The sequence below is a fragment of the Myripristis murdjan genome, chromosome 7, assembly GCF_902150065.1.
Source record: "Myripristis murdjan chromosome 7, fMyrMur1.1, whole genome shotgun sequence".
Classification (NCBI taxonomy): Eukaryota; Metazoa; Chordata; class Actinopteri; order Holocentriformes; family Holocentridae; genus Myripristis; species Myripristis murdjan.
In genome coordinates, this window is record NC_043986.1 from 3,582,026 (window position 1) to 3,596,661 (window position 14,636).

Genomic DNA, 14,636 nt, shown 5'->3' on the forward strand with positions numbered 1-14,636 from the left:
AAATAAAATAATAATTTAAAAAAAAGCATGTCTGCGCCATTTTGCCTTTTCTACCAAAAAAGTTGTAGCTCTCGTCCTGGAGGGTGCAAACTGAGGAACCGGCCCGCGTTTCGCTGAGTTTTTGGAGTGGAACCGTTGCATCATGAGCCCGACCCCTCACACCTGTTGGAATAACTAATCTGCATAATCTGAGCCTGACAGGGTTCAGATTGAGAATAATAATCCCTGAAGGGTGCCGGTTCCTCAGCTGGCGCCGGCACCGCAAATTAATGTTTTTATTTGCAGACGTGTTCACAACCGGACGGCAAAGTTCTCTTGGTCGTCGTCTCCATGGAGAATAAGCCACGCCCACTCGGTTCCCGCTTGGGAACGACTGTTTTCTGGTTCCAGCTGAGAATCAAGTTTTCCGTTCAGGGACCTAATCTGTATTCGGTGGGAAATGTGAGGAACGGTTCTAGATTTTGGTGCACGGACCAGAGCAGAACCGGTGTTGTGTTGGTGTTAAAGGGGTGTGTGAGCGCCTCTGTCATTGTGCACTGACCGCTTCTCACCAGAGGGGTCGCCAAAAACAAGCCAAACATGGATCTGGTGGATTATGTCACTTTAAATCGAATTTAGTCCAGAAATGACTAATCTGGAGTTCAGGCATGCTTTGAAAAGTCAGGTTTTTAGGATTGACTATTCCAGATTAAGGCCTGGTCCTGTTCTGTTTCCATGTAATCTCTGTCCGGGAAACTACCCCGCAGGATTTTTCTGTATTTTGTAAAAAAAATTGTTTGTGTGTGTGTAGAAATTCAAAGTCATGTAACTGTACGAGTTTAAAGTTGATTTGTATGACAGTTAGTCAGACTACATGTTGACCATCAGATTAACTCGTTAACAGATAATCCAGTTGTCCAGCCTCTCTCTTTCCTGCCCAGATTATTTGCAGATCTAATTCAGATGGATTATGTTTCCACCTGGTCGGGCTGTGAATCTCTGGTTTGACATCGATTCAGTTCGACTCCGGATTCTCTCGTTGGAGATTCAGTTTGAGAGGGATTTTGTTTTTTTTCTGCTTCTTCATTCTGGGATTAAAGTCGACCGTGTAAACTGTGATTCAGGTTGATTCAGTTCAAAACATTTTTTATGTCAATTATAGAAACATGGAGTCATTTTTCCTCATCATACAACAGAATCACTTCAACGTTATTTATTTTACACAGATAATTTAGTGACAAATATTACAGTTGATAGAATTTTGTCAGTGAATATGTTATTCATTATAGGAGTTGTTAATCTATTCAAAGCATTTTGATTCAAGTCACAGTGATACATTTTATTTATTGGTTTATTTCAGCAAATTGATTCATTTTAATCAGCAGATTTTTTGATTTTCACTGAGCTGTTCGATGTAGTTTAGTGATTAAAATGACAAAACGACACATATCTCTGAGGAAACATGACACAGTTACACATCAGTGTCACCGGTCTGTGATGATACCTCAACATGCTTTCCCACTGGACTAAATTCCTTATTGAATTACATCTTTTACTCAGAAAAACAGACGTACGACTTCATGCAAATCAGGCCCAAAGAGCATGAATTCCACAGAAGTGCATGTACAGCAAAATGTGGTGATAATGATGGGAAGGGAAGTTCAGTCGAAAGATGTTACACAACATTTTGACCCACTTTAAAAAAAAAAAAAAAAAACGGTTATTGTTTGAATTGCATCATGTCCTCTTGTAAGGAGGAGCACGGTGCAGATGGTTTTACTCTCCTCTGTGATTTCATGTAATGCATGACTGTTGGCTGTGCATTTCTTTGATTTAATTAATTTCCGCTCTTTCTTTAGTTTAAAACCGATTTTCAAACCCAGTTTCAGAGGTGAACAGAAACACCAGAGCCACCGTGTAAACATATAGCCAGGGTTAGTCAGTGACAGACGTCGCAGGAAAAAGGAGTTTTGGTGAACCAGGAGGTGTTTGCCAAGATATTGAGTTGCCTAATCCAACCTCAGTGCCCTGCCCAAAGGCTCCTCAGCAGCATTAGGAGTGGTTTTGTCAGTGTGAAGTGTAGAGCGGCATGTCAGGGAGGCGCTGGTTTGTTCTTGCTGCTCCAACAGTCAACAGGCGGAGTGACTCGACCGGTCCCGCCGCCTGGGGCCGGGGAGGAGCCGGCCAGAAACCCTGCAGGCTACAGGACAGGGACTGATGCACTGCATGAAACCGCTTAAAGGGACAGTACACCCACTTCAAAACGTGGCTCTTTTTACCTTATTATTACTCGTCAGGTCTATCTTCATCATTAATAAAACACACAAGCTGAAACAAAGTGGAGTTTTAATCGTAGACGTTGAATGGGAGGAACTGGCGTGGGCCCTTGGCGGGTCTCTGGAGTGTTTCCAGGTGTTTCATGTTACCATGGCAACAGCAGCTGTGGCGTTCACTGATGTCACCGTGTTGGCAGAGGAGTTTGCCTGAATAACTGCCACGGTGACGTTGGCAGCAACGTGATCTCTGTCACGGTGCTGCAGCAACAACGACGGAGGAAGTTAAAGTCAACGCAGGAAGTTAATTAAAACCATCTGCGTGCTGCTAAAGTTCTTTTAAAAAATGATTTGAAGCTAATTCACAGCCTGTCTCGGGTAGAGTGTCGGGTCCTGACAGGCTTTGGACAAAAGATTCAGACAAAACTTTAGAAATTATGTTTGGGTTCGATCACGTCGGTGTTAATTTAGTGAAAAATGAAGGACCTGCTGTTTGGTCTGGGCAACGTCCCGTACAGTGCTGGAGTTTACGTGACGACACTGAAGGCAACACGTAGGTTATTTCAGGTGGTAAATGTGACCTAGAGATGGAGGCCGAGCAAAATCTGGGGCTCGGGTCGGGATCGGACACAAAAAAGAGAATGCCTGTCGGGTTCGGTTCCCATGACGTCCAATCCGAACTCCAACCTCAAAATAATAAACTAAAGTAATATTAGCCAGTTAGATGTCAGCTAAATTAATCCTGATTACCTGCGTTAGTCGCCTCTGAGGATTAAATCTCCATGGTGATCTCACACTTCACCACATTTCTTAAAGTTTCTGTTGGAAACGTTTTTCTTCATAATTTTGACTAATCAGTCCCACGCAGCGGGTCCGAGCTCCGCCGCCGGGGCCGGAATCTCATCTCTTGAAATCAAACAACCAATCAGCTCAAGGAGGCGTGGCCACGTGAGCGTGCACGATGGTGGGAGGGGCCTGGAGGAGGGACGAACCCTCAGCTGTTTGAATTTAAAGGCCTGTTCTGCACAGAATTCAGCCCATCTTACATGCAAGGTTTATGTCCTTGTTTGATGTGGTGAACCGTGATTTTAAAGAAAGTCACCACGGTTCTGTGTTTCATGTTTCATAACTTTCACAGAAAAAAAAAAAAAAAAAAAACTTTTGGATCCAGTTGTTGGTTTGTGTTTGAAATTCAAGAAAGAGCTAATTTTTAAACTGAAAGCTGAGGCAGGAGCAGAGCTGTGTGACCGGGACAGGAGCAGAGCGGACGCCTACAGGCTTTTACGAGCAGGTCGGCGTGTCTCCTCCCAGCATGCAGCGGTGGTATGTCGCTGTGAAACCGGCAGACATGTTGGCTCTGTGACTCGACACGCTCGCACAGCAGACCTGTCCGCCCGCTCGGCCGCTCGCAGCTTCATCACCGCACAGAGGAGGACTCGCTTAACATCCTCTGCTCCACATCACACTGTTTTTTTTAACATTCTCCCTTCACACTGCACATTTGACAAATCTGACAAATGTCTTCATTGTTGTAATATTTTGTCAGATAAATGCACATATTTTTACATAAGGCACAAACTTTGTTTTTTACAAATTTCTAATTCACATAGTGGTATATTCATTTATATTTATGTCTTTTTCTATTTCTTATCATTTCACTTATGCTTATGATAGATTCTTCTTCTGAGAGTTTGAGAACCTGCAGCTGAGCCAGATTCCCCTCGGGGATCCATGAAGTATTTCTGAATCTGAATCTGATTCTGAACTTTAAAGGGAAACTTGAATCGAAATGTCGTCTTTGTGTATTTTTCCCCTCGTGCTTTTCTCTGTTTGCACACAGGATTGGGACAGAAAATCCAGCTGACTGTGTCGTTTCCCGGTCAGTTTGGAAACCAGTTTGTTTGGTTTCATTCCATAATGTGGCAGTGTCCATCTAGAAAAAATTAAACTGGAAAAAAAAAAAAAACATAACCAAGTCATTACTCGGTATTTCAACAAGTTAATGTATAAAGGCAAATATTGGCAAATAGTAACTATAATAGCTTTCAGCCAGCTGTCATGTCTCAGGTTTTTTTTTGTTTTTTTTTTTATTATGCAGCCTCACAGCATGAATTTAACTCACCGATGTTCAATAATTTATGAAAAAACAAACATGCAGGTGAAACTGTGTGTTGTGAAAGAGGCTGAGTCAGAGAGGATCAGCTTGTAAACACCTTTTTACAGTGAGGGCTGCTGTGGCACACACACACACACACACACACACACACGTGGTATAATTATTGGAAAGGTGCAGTCTGCATCTCGCTCCCTGTTTTTGTCTCTCACACGAGCAAACACATTTAAAGGTGCAACCTGTAGAGTCTTTAAACATCGATATATCACCCGTTCACCATCTCCGCCTTGTTGCACAGACTCTACAGGTCAGTTGGCCTTTCACTCCTTCCGCCGTCTGCCGGAAGCTTCCACACACTCTGAAAGCTTCGCCTCTGGAAGAACAGCGCCCCCTTCCTGTTTTGTGCCGTAAAGCAACACCTGAGGTTTCTTCCTATTTTTTCTTTTTTCTCCCTGTTAAAGGTTTTTTTTTTTTTTTTTTTTTTTTTTAGGGAGTTGTTCCTCATCCGATGTGAGGGTCCAAGGACAGAGGATGTTGTATTTCCTGTAAAGCCCTTTGCAACAAATTTGGAATTTGTGATTCTGGGCTATATAAATAAATAAAATTGAATTGAATTGAATTGAATTGAATTGAATTGAAATGAGCAGATTTCTGGAGGCCTGTGGTTTCATTTGTTCATGTTAATTATACAAAAATCTCCAAATGAAGGTGACACATGCAGATGGCAGCTGGATGGTGTGTGTGTGTGTGTGTGTGTGTGTGTGTGTGTGTGTGTGTATGCCACACCTGTCAGTCACCTACCAGACCTGAAGCAGTGTGACTTAAAGTGGGTGTGGCTTTAATCCCCACCGGCCGTTGCCCTGCCCGGTTAGAGAACATTTACTTTCCAACGCGGCGACCTCATTTCCACTGCAGAGTCACAGCCCAGAGTGTTTCTGTGACTTTGAGAGCCGAGCTTTCCCCGACTTTACCAGACCGAGACAGGATCCTGGACACCATCTTCACCTCTTTACGTCCTGTGGTTCGGTTCCTGTGGGTAGCATTTCCTGTTAGCTTAGCATAAAGACTTGAAGTCTATAGGAGTCGTTAGCTGGGTAACTTCTAGTAACTAGTAAGGAACAGCGACGCGCTCGTAAAATCAAATACGTTGGTGATTTCATATATATTTACATCTCCTCTGCCTTATCTGTTTTTTGGGTTTTTTTTGCAGTTTTTCCTCCACAGTCTGACCATGAGGTGGTGCTCTACTCCTCGTCTTCCTCTCCTCCTCTTCCTCGCCTTCCTCCTCCTGATTGGCCGGTCGAGCGGAAAAAGCCCAGGGTTCAAGATCTGTGCCTTTAACACGCTGGGCCTGAACGCCGCCAAAGCTGCAAACTCCAGAGTCACACACACTCTGACCAGGGTAACACACACACACACACACACACACACACTTTTTAATTAATTTTTTAATTTTATTTTTAATTATTTTGATTACTTTGATTTTATTATTTGATTTGATTTTTGTGTTGAATTTCCCTTTGGGATAAATAAAATATTTATCATGGTGCCTGTATGTTCTACTTTCACTGCAGGAAAGTTTCATCTCATCTTAGATTTGGCATGATTAACTGTCTCTCTCTCTCTCTGCCTGTCTCTGTCTGTCTGTCTGTCTCTCTCTCTCTCTCTGCCTGTCTCTCTGTCTGTCTGTCTCTCTGTCTGTCTCTCTCTCTCTCTGCCTGTCTCTGTCTGTCTGTCTGTCTCTCTCTCTCTCTCTCTCTCTGTCTGTCTATCTCTGTCTGTCTGTCTCTCTGTCTGTCTGTCTCTCTCTCTCTCTGCCTGTCTCTGTCTGTCTGTCTGTCTGTCTCTCTCTCTCTCTCTGTCTGTCTATCTCTGTCTGTCTGTCTGTGTGCAGATTGTGTCTCGCTGTGACATCACTCTCCTGCAGGAAGTGAAGGATTCTGGGGGTTCGGCAGTGAGGGCTCTGGAAGCTGCTCTCAACAGGTACAGTGACAGGTACTGCAGGTTAATGTGCATCTCTAACTCTCACTAACCAGCACATGTGCCACCAAGTGTGTTCACATGTGCCACCGAGTGTGTTCACATGAACCGCTGAGTGTGTTCACATGTGTTCACATCAGTGTGCTCACATGAACCTCCCAGTGTGTTCACATGAGTGTGTTCACATGTGCAGCCGAGTGTGTTCACATGTGCGGCCAAGTGTGCTCACATGTGCGGCCGAGTGTGTTCATATTAGTGTGTTCACATGACCCGCCAAGTGTGTTCATGAGTGTGTTCACATGAACCACCCAGTGTGTTCACATCAGTGTGTTCACATGAACCTCCGAGTCTGTTCACATCAGTGTGTTCACATGTGCGGCAGAGTGTGTTCACATGTGCGGCAGAGTGTGTTCACATGTGCCACCAAGTGTGTTCACATGTGCGGCCGAGTGTGTTCACATTAGTGTGTTCACATGACCCGCCGAGTGTGTTCATGAGTGTGTTCACATGAACCACCGAGTGTGTTCACATCAGTGTGTTCACATGAACCTCCGAGTCTGTTCACATGAGTGTGTTCACATGTGCGGCAGAGTGTGTTCACATGTGCGGCAGAGTGTGTTCACATGTGCGGCCAAGTGTGTTCACATGTGCGGCCGAGTGTGTTCACATTAGTGTGTTCACATGACCCGCCGAGTGTGTTCATGAGTGTGTTCACATGAACTCCTGAGTGTGTTCACATGTGCGGCAGAGTGTGTTCACATGTGCAGCCAAGTGTGTTCACATTAGTGTGTTCACATGACCCGCCAAGTGTGTTCATGAGTGTGTTCACATTAAGTGCCAAGTGTGTTCACATGAACCGCTGAGTGTGTTCACATGAGCTGCTGAGTGTGCTGACATCAGTGTGTTCTCATGAGCCACCTAATTTGTTCACATGTGCGGTCAAGTGTGTTCACATTTGTGGCCGAGTGTGTTCACATGTACTGCCAAGTGTGTTCCCATGTGCCACCAAGTGTGTTCACATCAGTGTGTTTACATGTGCCGCTGAGTGTGTTCACATGTACCACCAAGTGTGTTCACATGTGCAACCAAGCGTGTTCACATGGGCCGCATGCTGTTCTCACATTAACCTCATTCAGACAAAACGTAGGATAAGAAACTTTATTTAATTTCAAATTGAAAATTAAAGTTTACATTCTACATCACAGTTCTTTGTCTTTTTTGCTCCTGGTTAGGTTATGATTGAATTTAAAAATAAAAAAAAAACATGAGTGGTTGGTGAAAGTGAACTTTGGGCTCCAAACCAAGAAAAAGTTTTGGAAATCCCTGATTTCAGAAGATGAAATGTGTAAATGTGTGTGAGCCCCAAGTCCCGCCCCTCCAACGACACCAGCAGGCTGAACGGGGCAGCACACATAACACACTTCTCAAAATTTATTTATCATTGTCCACTAATATTTTTCAGTATTTAAACCTGAGTGTGTAGTGTGTAGTAACATGATGTGTCTGCTGTTTGCTCCTGACAGAGAGTCTGACAGGTATGGAAAAAAAATACTATCATCATGAAAATGAAGATCACAATCGATAATAATCATGATGATAATGACTTATTTTACTAATCATGACGGTGGTTATAATTTGATCCCTCATCAACAGAATGAAGAATTCATGTACAAAAAATAACCAAATAAATCTAATGTGCTGGTGCATATAAAATCCAACTGATTGCCAGTTTTACATTTTTTTTGACTGATATCTAATATTTAATAAACATAAACAAAGTGATAGATCATCCAAGGAGTTTGCAAACTGTGACTGCCTCTGATTGGCTGCTACAGAGAGCGTTTGCACCAATCAGAACAAAATCAACTTTCTGATCACCAAATGGAGAAGTGGTATTGATGGGAATAATCAAATTTCACAGATTTGATTTCAGAAACTTCCAACTAAAATCTGAATGGGTGGCGGTTGATGGGAGACACTAGGGGGCGCTGCTGCTGTTGTCATGTCTGCCTCTGCTGTTCGCATTAGTCAGATGTTGCTGAATGTTGATCACGTACAGCAAAGTGTGAGAAACTTTATTATAATAAGTTTGTATTGCACTGAGAGTTTTGATTTCCGCGACGGGACTGGCTGGCGTGGCGAGGCGTTCGAGTACCGAGGTCCGATTTATTTTTTTTTTCTGTTTATACAATTTTTTAATACAAATTTTCTTCTTTTGACAATGTGAGAGACAAATGTTAGATCAGTGGAGTCAGTGCCTCTGCAGCACCACCTTATGGCTGAAAGTCTGCAGCATCACCACATTTTCAAATCCCAAATAATCCCAGTTAATCCAGCAGGAACCTTGTGAGAGCCAAATGGAGCCCTCATTATCATCCCAAAAAACAAATTTTTCTTTTTTCACATTCTGTTTTTGGTGTTGTACAATCAAGCTGCTTTAAGCCAAGAAGCAGGACTGACTCTGTTTGAGCTCTTACGCCCTCCAGTGGTCAGAAATCACTTGGCCATTTTGGATGCAGTTCTCATCATTAACCCTATTCACTGATAATTTACATGCTTATTCAAAATTTTGTCCATGGAGTCTAAAGTGCTAATTTTACAGAGTGCACCTTTAACCACACTCTTGAAAAGTCAAAGAACTGTGAGGAACCTTTAAGGAACCACAAAAGGCAGAAGATGTAGAAAGTTTATTCATCTCCTAAAGTGCAGGGAAATAATCTCGTAATTGATTGGTTGGTGGATTGGCTCCTGTTGGATCTCAGAGGAACCCGCAGGGAACCCGTGATTCTCAGAGTGTAGGGATGCTTCATGTCAGCAGCCTGGATCTGAGTTGGTGTTTCTGTAATAATGCATCTTGTCTCTCTGTGTGTCTGTCCTGTTGAGGTATGACCAGTATCACTACCAGTCAGTGTCCAGTGCTGCTCTGGGAAACGACCCCAAGGACATGCAGCAGTACGTCTTCATCTACAGGTGAGAGTCGCCACTCTGCACGCCACTTCCTGTTAGTCCACGACCAGTGGTGGACAGTAACGGAGTAAATTTACTTGAGTACTGTACTTAAGTACAGACTCTGAGGATTTGTACTTTACTTGAGTATTAGATTTCTTTAGATACTTATTACTCTTACTCGAATACATTTCCAAGACAAATATTTTTACTCTTACTCAAGTAAATTTCTAGGAAGGCTGAAAAGTACTCGTTACTTTAAGGTCAGCTGTGTTTTTTTGTTTGTTTGTTTTTTCTAAAATACTATTGGACACAAGCTGTGTTTGTCAAAGAAGGAAACCTATCACAGTACACGTTCTCCACTGGGATCTACGTAAAAGAGGAAATACGTCATCCCCTACCCATATAAGGAGAACGCCAAAGTAACCACGCTCTTTTGACTCACAACAACTCAAAACAAGAGCGCGATGATGGCGGCAGCAGGAGAAGAAAGAGATGAATCCGCGGACTACGAGTCTCAGTCTTATGATCCTCTTATGATCTCATTCATTTGATTTGTTTTTATAGGTGTTTCTGCAGGCTTTGTATAACATTGTGGTTCTACACGCAAGCACATCAGTGCAGGTGGTTTCAAAGAGTTAATTCTTTGAAACAAGAGTTACAAGGTCCTATAAATTGAAAAAATTACAGTAATTCATTGATGTGAAAAACAAGAAATTTACTCTTACTCTTACTTTTACTTTAAGTAGATTTAAAAGCATGTACTCTTGGATACCTAAGTACCTTTTAAAAGCAAGTACTTTTTTACTCTTACTCGAGTAACATGTCGACTGAGCTACTTTTACTTGTAACGGAGTAAATTTTGACCAGTAGTATTTTTACTCTTACTCAAGTACTGGGGTCGAGTACTCTGTCCATCTCTGTCCATGAACGCACGGAGAGGCCGCGCCGCTGAACGAACCGCGTCCCGGTGAAACGCGGCTGCACTCGCCTCTCCGGACACAACAGATTATTGATCTCGGTTTCGGTGTTTCTGCCTCCGTCACCACGTCCAAACCCAAACGGCGATTTACAGAAGTCAGTTTGAGTTTGGAGATGTGAGAGGCGGCGGTGTTACCTCCCAACATTATCAGCTGACTGTCGCTCACTTCCTGTCTGAGCGGGAAACCGTGCAGCCGAGCAGCCTGGTCGCAAAATGGCATCGACAGTGTTTCCGCGCACTCTTCCTGTGTCTTCTCAAACCGCTGTCCTCCCCCAACAGGACGGAGACGGTGAATGTCACGGCTCAGCATCAGTACCGAAAGCCTCAGTCGTTTGTGAGAGAACCCTTCGCTGTTCGTTTCCGCAGCAACAAAACCGGTGAGTGTGACCAGAACGAAAGGCTTTCTCTGCAGACTCGCGGCACGGCGGCCCAAAACGGCCGCGGGACGTCTTAAATAAAAATGAAAATGCTCTCGCTCTTTCTCTCTGCAGCGACAAAAGACTTTGTGCTGGTTGCGCTGCACACGGTGCCGGAGAAGGCTGTCCAGGAGATCGACCGGCTCTATGATGTTTTCCAGGAAGTTAGCAAGAAGTGGAACACCCAGGTGAGGAAGCAGGAAGTCAATAAAAAAAGTGTTGAGAAGGGGACCCTGGTTGGTGGTCCAGTAACTGAAAGCTTAAAGGAATATTCCAACATTTATGGCCAAAATTGCCTTTTCCCGACTTCCCATTTTCTCCTCTGTACATCCAGTGGTTCAGTTCCGATGGGTAGCATTCTCCTGTTAGCTTAGCATAAAGACTTGAAGTCTATGGGAGTCGTTAGCCCGGCTCTGTCAAAGTGGAACAATAAACCTTCCAGCAGCTCTGAAGCTCTAAAGCTATTTTTTTTTTTAAAGAGGTTGGTCTGAGGAGAAGTCAGAAGGTGGTTTATTAATTTATCCCTCTGTCTGTCGAAGTGATCCTCACATCGCTGAAGGTGGAGGAAGATCCACCACAAATTAACTTCTCCTCAAACCACTCTGCTTTGTTGTTTTAAATCCCAAGTTCAGTCAATTTTTATTTCTTATTTCAGTTAACTAAAATGTTTTTCCACACCTAGTTTGAGTTTTTAGTTTAGTTTTCCTTTAATAACCTTGATATAATCCCATTATGTCAGCACGGCATTGAAGAATCATATGTGGATGCATGTGTGTGTGTGTGTGTGTGTGTGTGCAGAATGTGATGTTCCTGGGAGACTTTAACGCCGGCTGTGCTCACATGACCCGAGCCAACAAGAGGCAGATCCGACTGTTCAGCCAGCCGGGTTTCTTCTGGCTGATCGGAGACAAGGTGGACACGACGGTGGGCGACGGCACCAACTGTCCCTATGACAGGTACGCACAGGGAAATGAAGGTGCTAACAGGAACCAACAATCGTGCCTCAGAGTGATGCCATACAAGAACCATGCTTTGTGGACCCAGTTGGTTAAGTAAAGAACCTTTTTTTAAATGGTTCTTTAGCAATTTTCCAGAATAAAAGCCTCTCTGAGTGTTTTAAATCAGATGACCGTGTGCAGGTCGGAAACCAACATGAACATGTTGTTGGCCGGTTCTGCACGTTCCTTGTTCCTTCATTGTGTTCCAGACGAGCTATTAAAAATGTCAGCTGTGACGCTGTGGCATTTCTCCCTGTTTCCTGACGGTTTATAGAGCGAGACATTAATCCAGTCACTGAGGAAATAATCTGCACATTAATCCACAAGGAGAAGAATTGTTAGCTGCTGCCGCCACCAAATAACTCCAATAAACATGAAGAACCTTTAGCACTTTAAAGAACCACAGAGAGTGTGTGGAGAACCAGCCCCTAAATAAAGAGGTTCTTCAGCTGCTGATGGTTCTCTGTAGAACCAGAGAGCATTTTGAAGAACCATTTAAGAACCAGGAAATTAAAGTAAAAGTGCAGGAAAGCACTTTTTTTTTTAGTATTTGATCAGTTTATCTGATTGATATGAGCCGGTATTCTCTCTCTCTCTCTCTCTCTCTCTCTCTCTCTCTCTCTCTCTCTCTCTCTCTCTCTCTCTCTCTCTCTCTCTCTCTCTCTCTGTCTCTCTCTCTCTCTCTCTCTCTCTCTCTCTGTGTGTGTGTGTCAGGATTGTGGTGTATGGAGAACCCTTCCTGAAGACCATCAAGCCGTATTCTGCCAAGGCCTTCAACTTTCCCAAGGAGTTCAGGCTGCAGAGGGAGCGGGTACGAGTCTCATTCATAAAACTGCACATAATGTTCTCACACTGGCTGCTGAACTGGACCTTCTGTAATAAACCACAGTCTGCGAATAAACTGAATCAGTGGTTTGGCTGTAATAATCCAGCTTGTGCTCTAGTTTTAGTCCTACATTATGACTCCAGGTTTGATGTTGTTTGACTCTGAGCTCTGTTGCTTCTGTCTGCCAGGCGCTGAAGGTGAGCGACCACCTGCCTGTGGAGGTGGAGCTTAACAGCTCTGCCCACCTGTGTCAGGCCACGCCCCTCCTGCTCCTGCTGCTGTGTGTCATCGCCCAGTCCTGCCTGTCCGCTCTGTGATCGTCTGGTCGGGTCTGAGCTGTATATTAACGTGTATGATGTAACATGCAGACGCTGATGAGTCACACTTCTCAGGAACATTTCGACAGGCGGACAGTTTCTTTAATCAGGTCCAGATCAAATGTTCAGCCACATGCAAACCTGCTCTGTGTGTGATTCACACCACTGTGTGCTCAGCGTATATGTTACCATGGAAACCACTGTGTCCTTAAACTCTGGCTCAATGTTATTATAGTACCCTCTGTTCAAGAACTCCGATTCCATGTTGCCGCGGTAACCACTGTGCTCTAGAACTCTGGTTCCATGTCACCGTGGTAACCCCTGTGATCTAGAACTCTGGTTCCATGTCACCGTGGTAACCCCTGTGATCTAGAACTCTGGTTCCATGTCACCATGGTAACCCCTGTGATCTAGAACTCTGCTTCCATGTCACCACGGTAACCACTGTGCTCTGAAATCCTGGTTCCATGTTGCCATGGTAACCACTGTGCTCTAAAATCCTGGTTCCATGTCACCGTGGTACTTGCCGCTCTAAAACCCCGTCCCATGTTACCATGGTATTTCTAGAACTGTGGCTCTACGTTGCCATGGTAACTGTAACACGGTAACCATAGTTATTTCATGCTAAATCATAAAGAATATGACACTGAGCCTTTGATCCAGCTGAAAGCTAATCTGACAGATTGGTGGCATGAAAGCAAAGTTCATCACAGGTTCCAGTTACTGAGTCATATTAAGAGTCACGTTGCTGACAAAATTAAATGATTTATCATTTAAAAACAACTTTTCACACAGTGAACTCTTCCTGTACCAGACATGCAGAGTTCTCCTCACTGTGACTCTGACTCTGTCCTCAGCCAAGACAGCAGCACTGTGGCTGTGCTGGAATCTTCTCAGGGAAACACACACACACACACACACACACACACACACGCACACACACACACCGATGCTGAGATTTCTGTCTCGGGTGTGTGATTACGTGGCAGACGCCTGCTGCTCCCCTGCAGAGGAAGCTTCCACACGGTGTGACAGGGCTGAGGATGATGATGCTGTGTTCAGAGTGCAGTGTGTGTTGCTGCCGGATGCCGCCGCTGGGAATTGAACCAGTGACTGTGGCAGTGTGGCAGCCTTGGCTCGTCCTCTGACCGACACACAGTCCCGTCCCGTCCCGTCTGAGTGAACCGACGCACTGCAGACTGAGTGTGAATGTGGATTATCCAGCTTGTCACACACTCAGTCAGGTAAATCAATAATCTGTGATCGATCAAGTTTTAAAGGTGATCGGTGTGATCCTGCTGCTGTCGTGTCTGTTTATCTGGTGAAACAGCAGGTTTTTAACGACAGCTGCCATTTTATACTCTGTACAGAATCCCATGTAAATATCTGGAAGAAGTCTGGAATATTTTATGAATGTTTGTATGTTTATGTTTTTAGCATGAAATAATAAATTTTTTAACATTGAAATTGAATGCATCAGGTCTTGTCATTGGACACACACTGTCATAAAAAACTTTCTCATGATGTAAAAATCAGATTTACACACAAACACAGGGAGAGTGTCTAAATAAAATGTGTTAAACCATTACATTAATAAGATGGACTGCTTTTGTTTGCAGTGATTAAGAATTTAATTGTTGCATGAGAGTGCATTATATATTTTAGAGCATATTGCAGATCATTGGTGTTTTCTCATGTGAAGCTACAGCAAGTGGACACACACACTGGACACACTGAATTGCCAAAGTACTCACATGTAATTTAGGATTCAGGGTGTATTTTAGAGTGTTGATAATACAGTATTAA

General features: G+C 43.8%; 1 protein-coding gene across 2 annotated transcripts in view; it reads left to right on the top strand.

Moving 5' to 3' along the window:
- LOC115362305 (deoxyribonuclease-1-like 1) overlaps positions 1-14,297 on the top strand; it is a 15,864-nt gene extending 1,567 nt beyond the window's left edge. Inside the window, exons 2-9 of one of the 2 annotated variants that reach the window (XM_030056173.1) lie at positions 5,576-5,767; positions 6,260-6,360; positions 9,229-9,315; positions 10,553-10,650; positions 10,765-10,877; positions 11,488-11,645; positions 12,402-12,498; positions 12,702-14,297. In XM_030056173.1, coding sequence (XP_029912033.1) covers positions 5,597-5,767; positions 6,260-6,360; positions 9,229-9,315; positions 10,553-10,650; positions 10,765-10,877; positions 11,488-11,645; positions 12,402-12,498; positions 12,702-12,830 — 954 coding nt within the window. In that variant the 5' untranslated portion in view covers positions 5,576-5,596 and the 3' untranslated portion in view covers positions 12,831-14,297. The remainder of the gene's footprint in view (positions 1-5,575; positions 5,768-6,259; positions 6,361-9,228; positions 9,316-10,552; positions 10,651-10,764; positions 10,878-11,487; positions 11,646-12,401; positions 12,499-12,701) is intronic. The other variant, XM_030056174.1, reaches the window with a different exon arrangement.
- Positions 14,298-14,636: the final 339 nt, after the last annotated feature.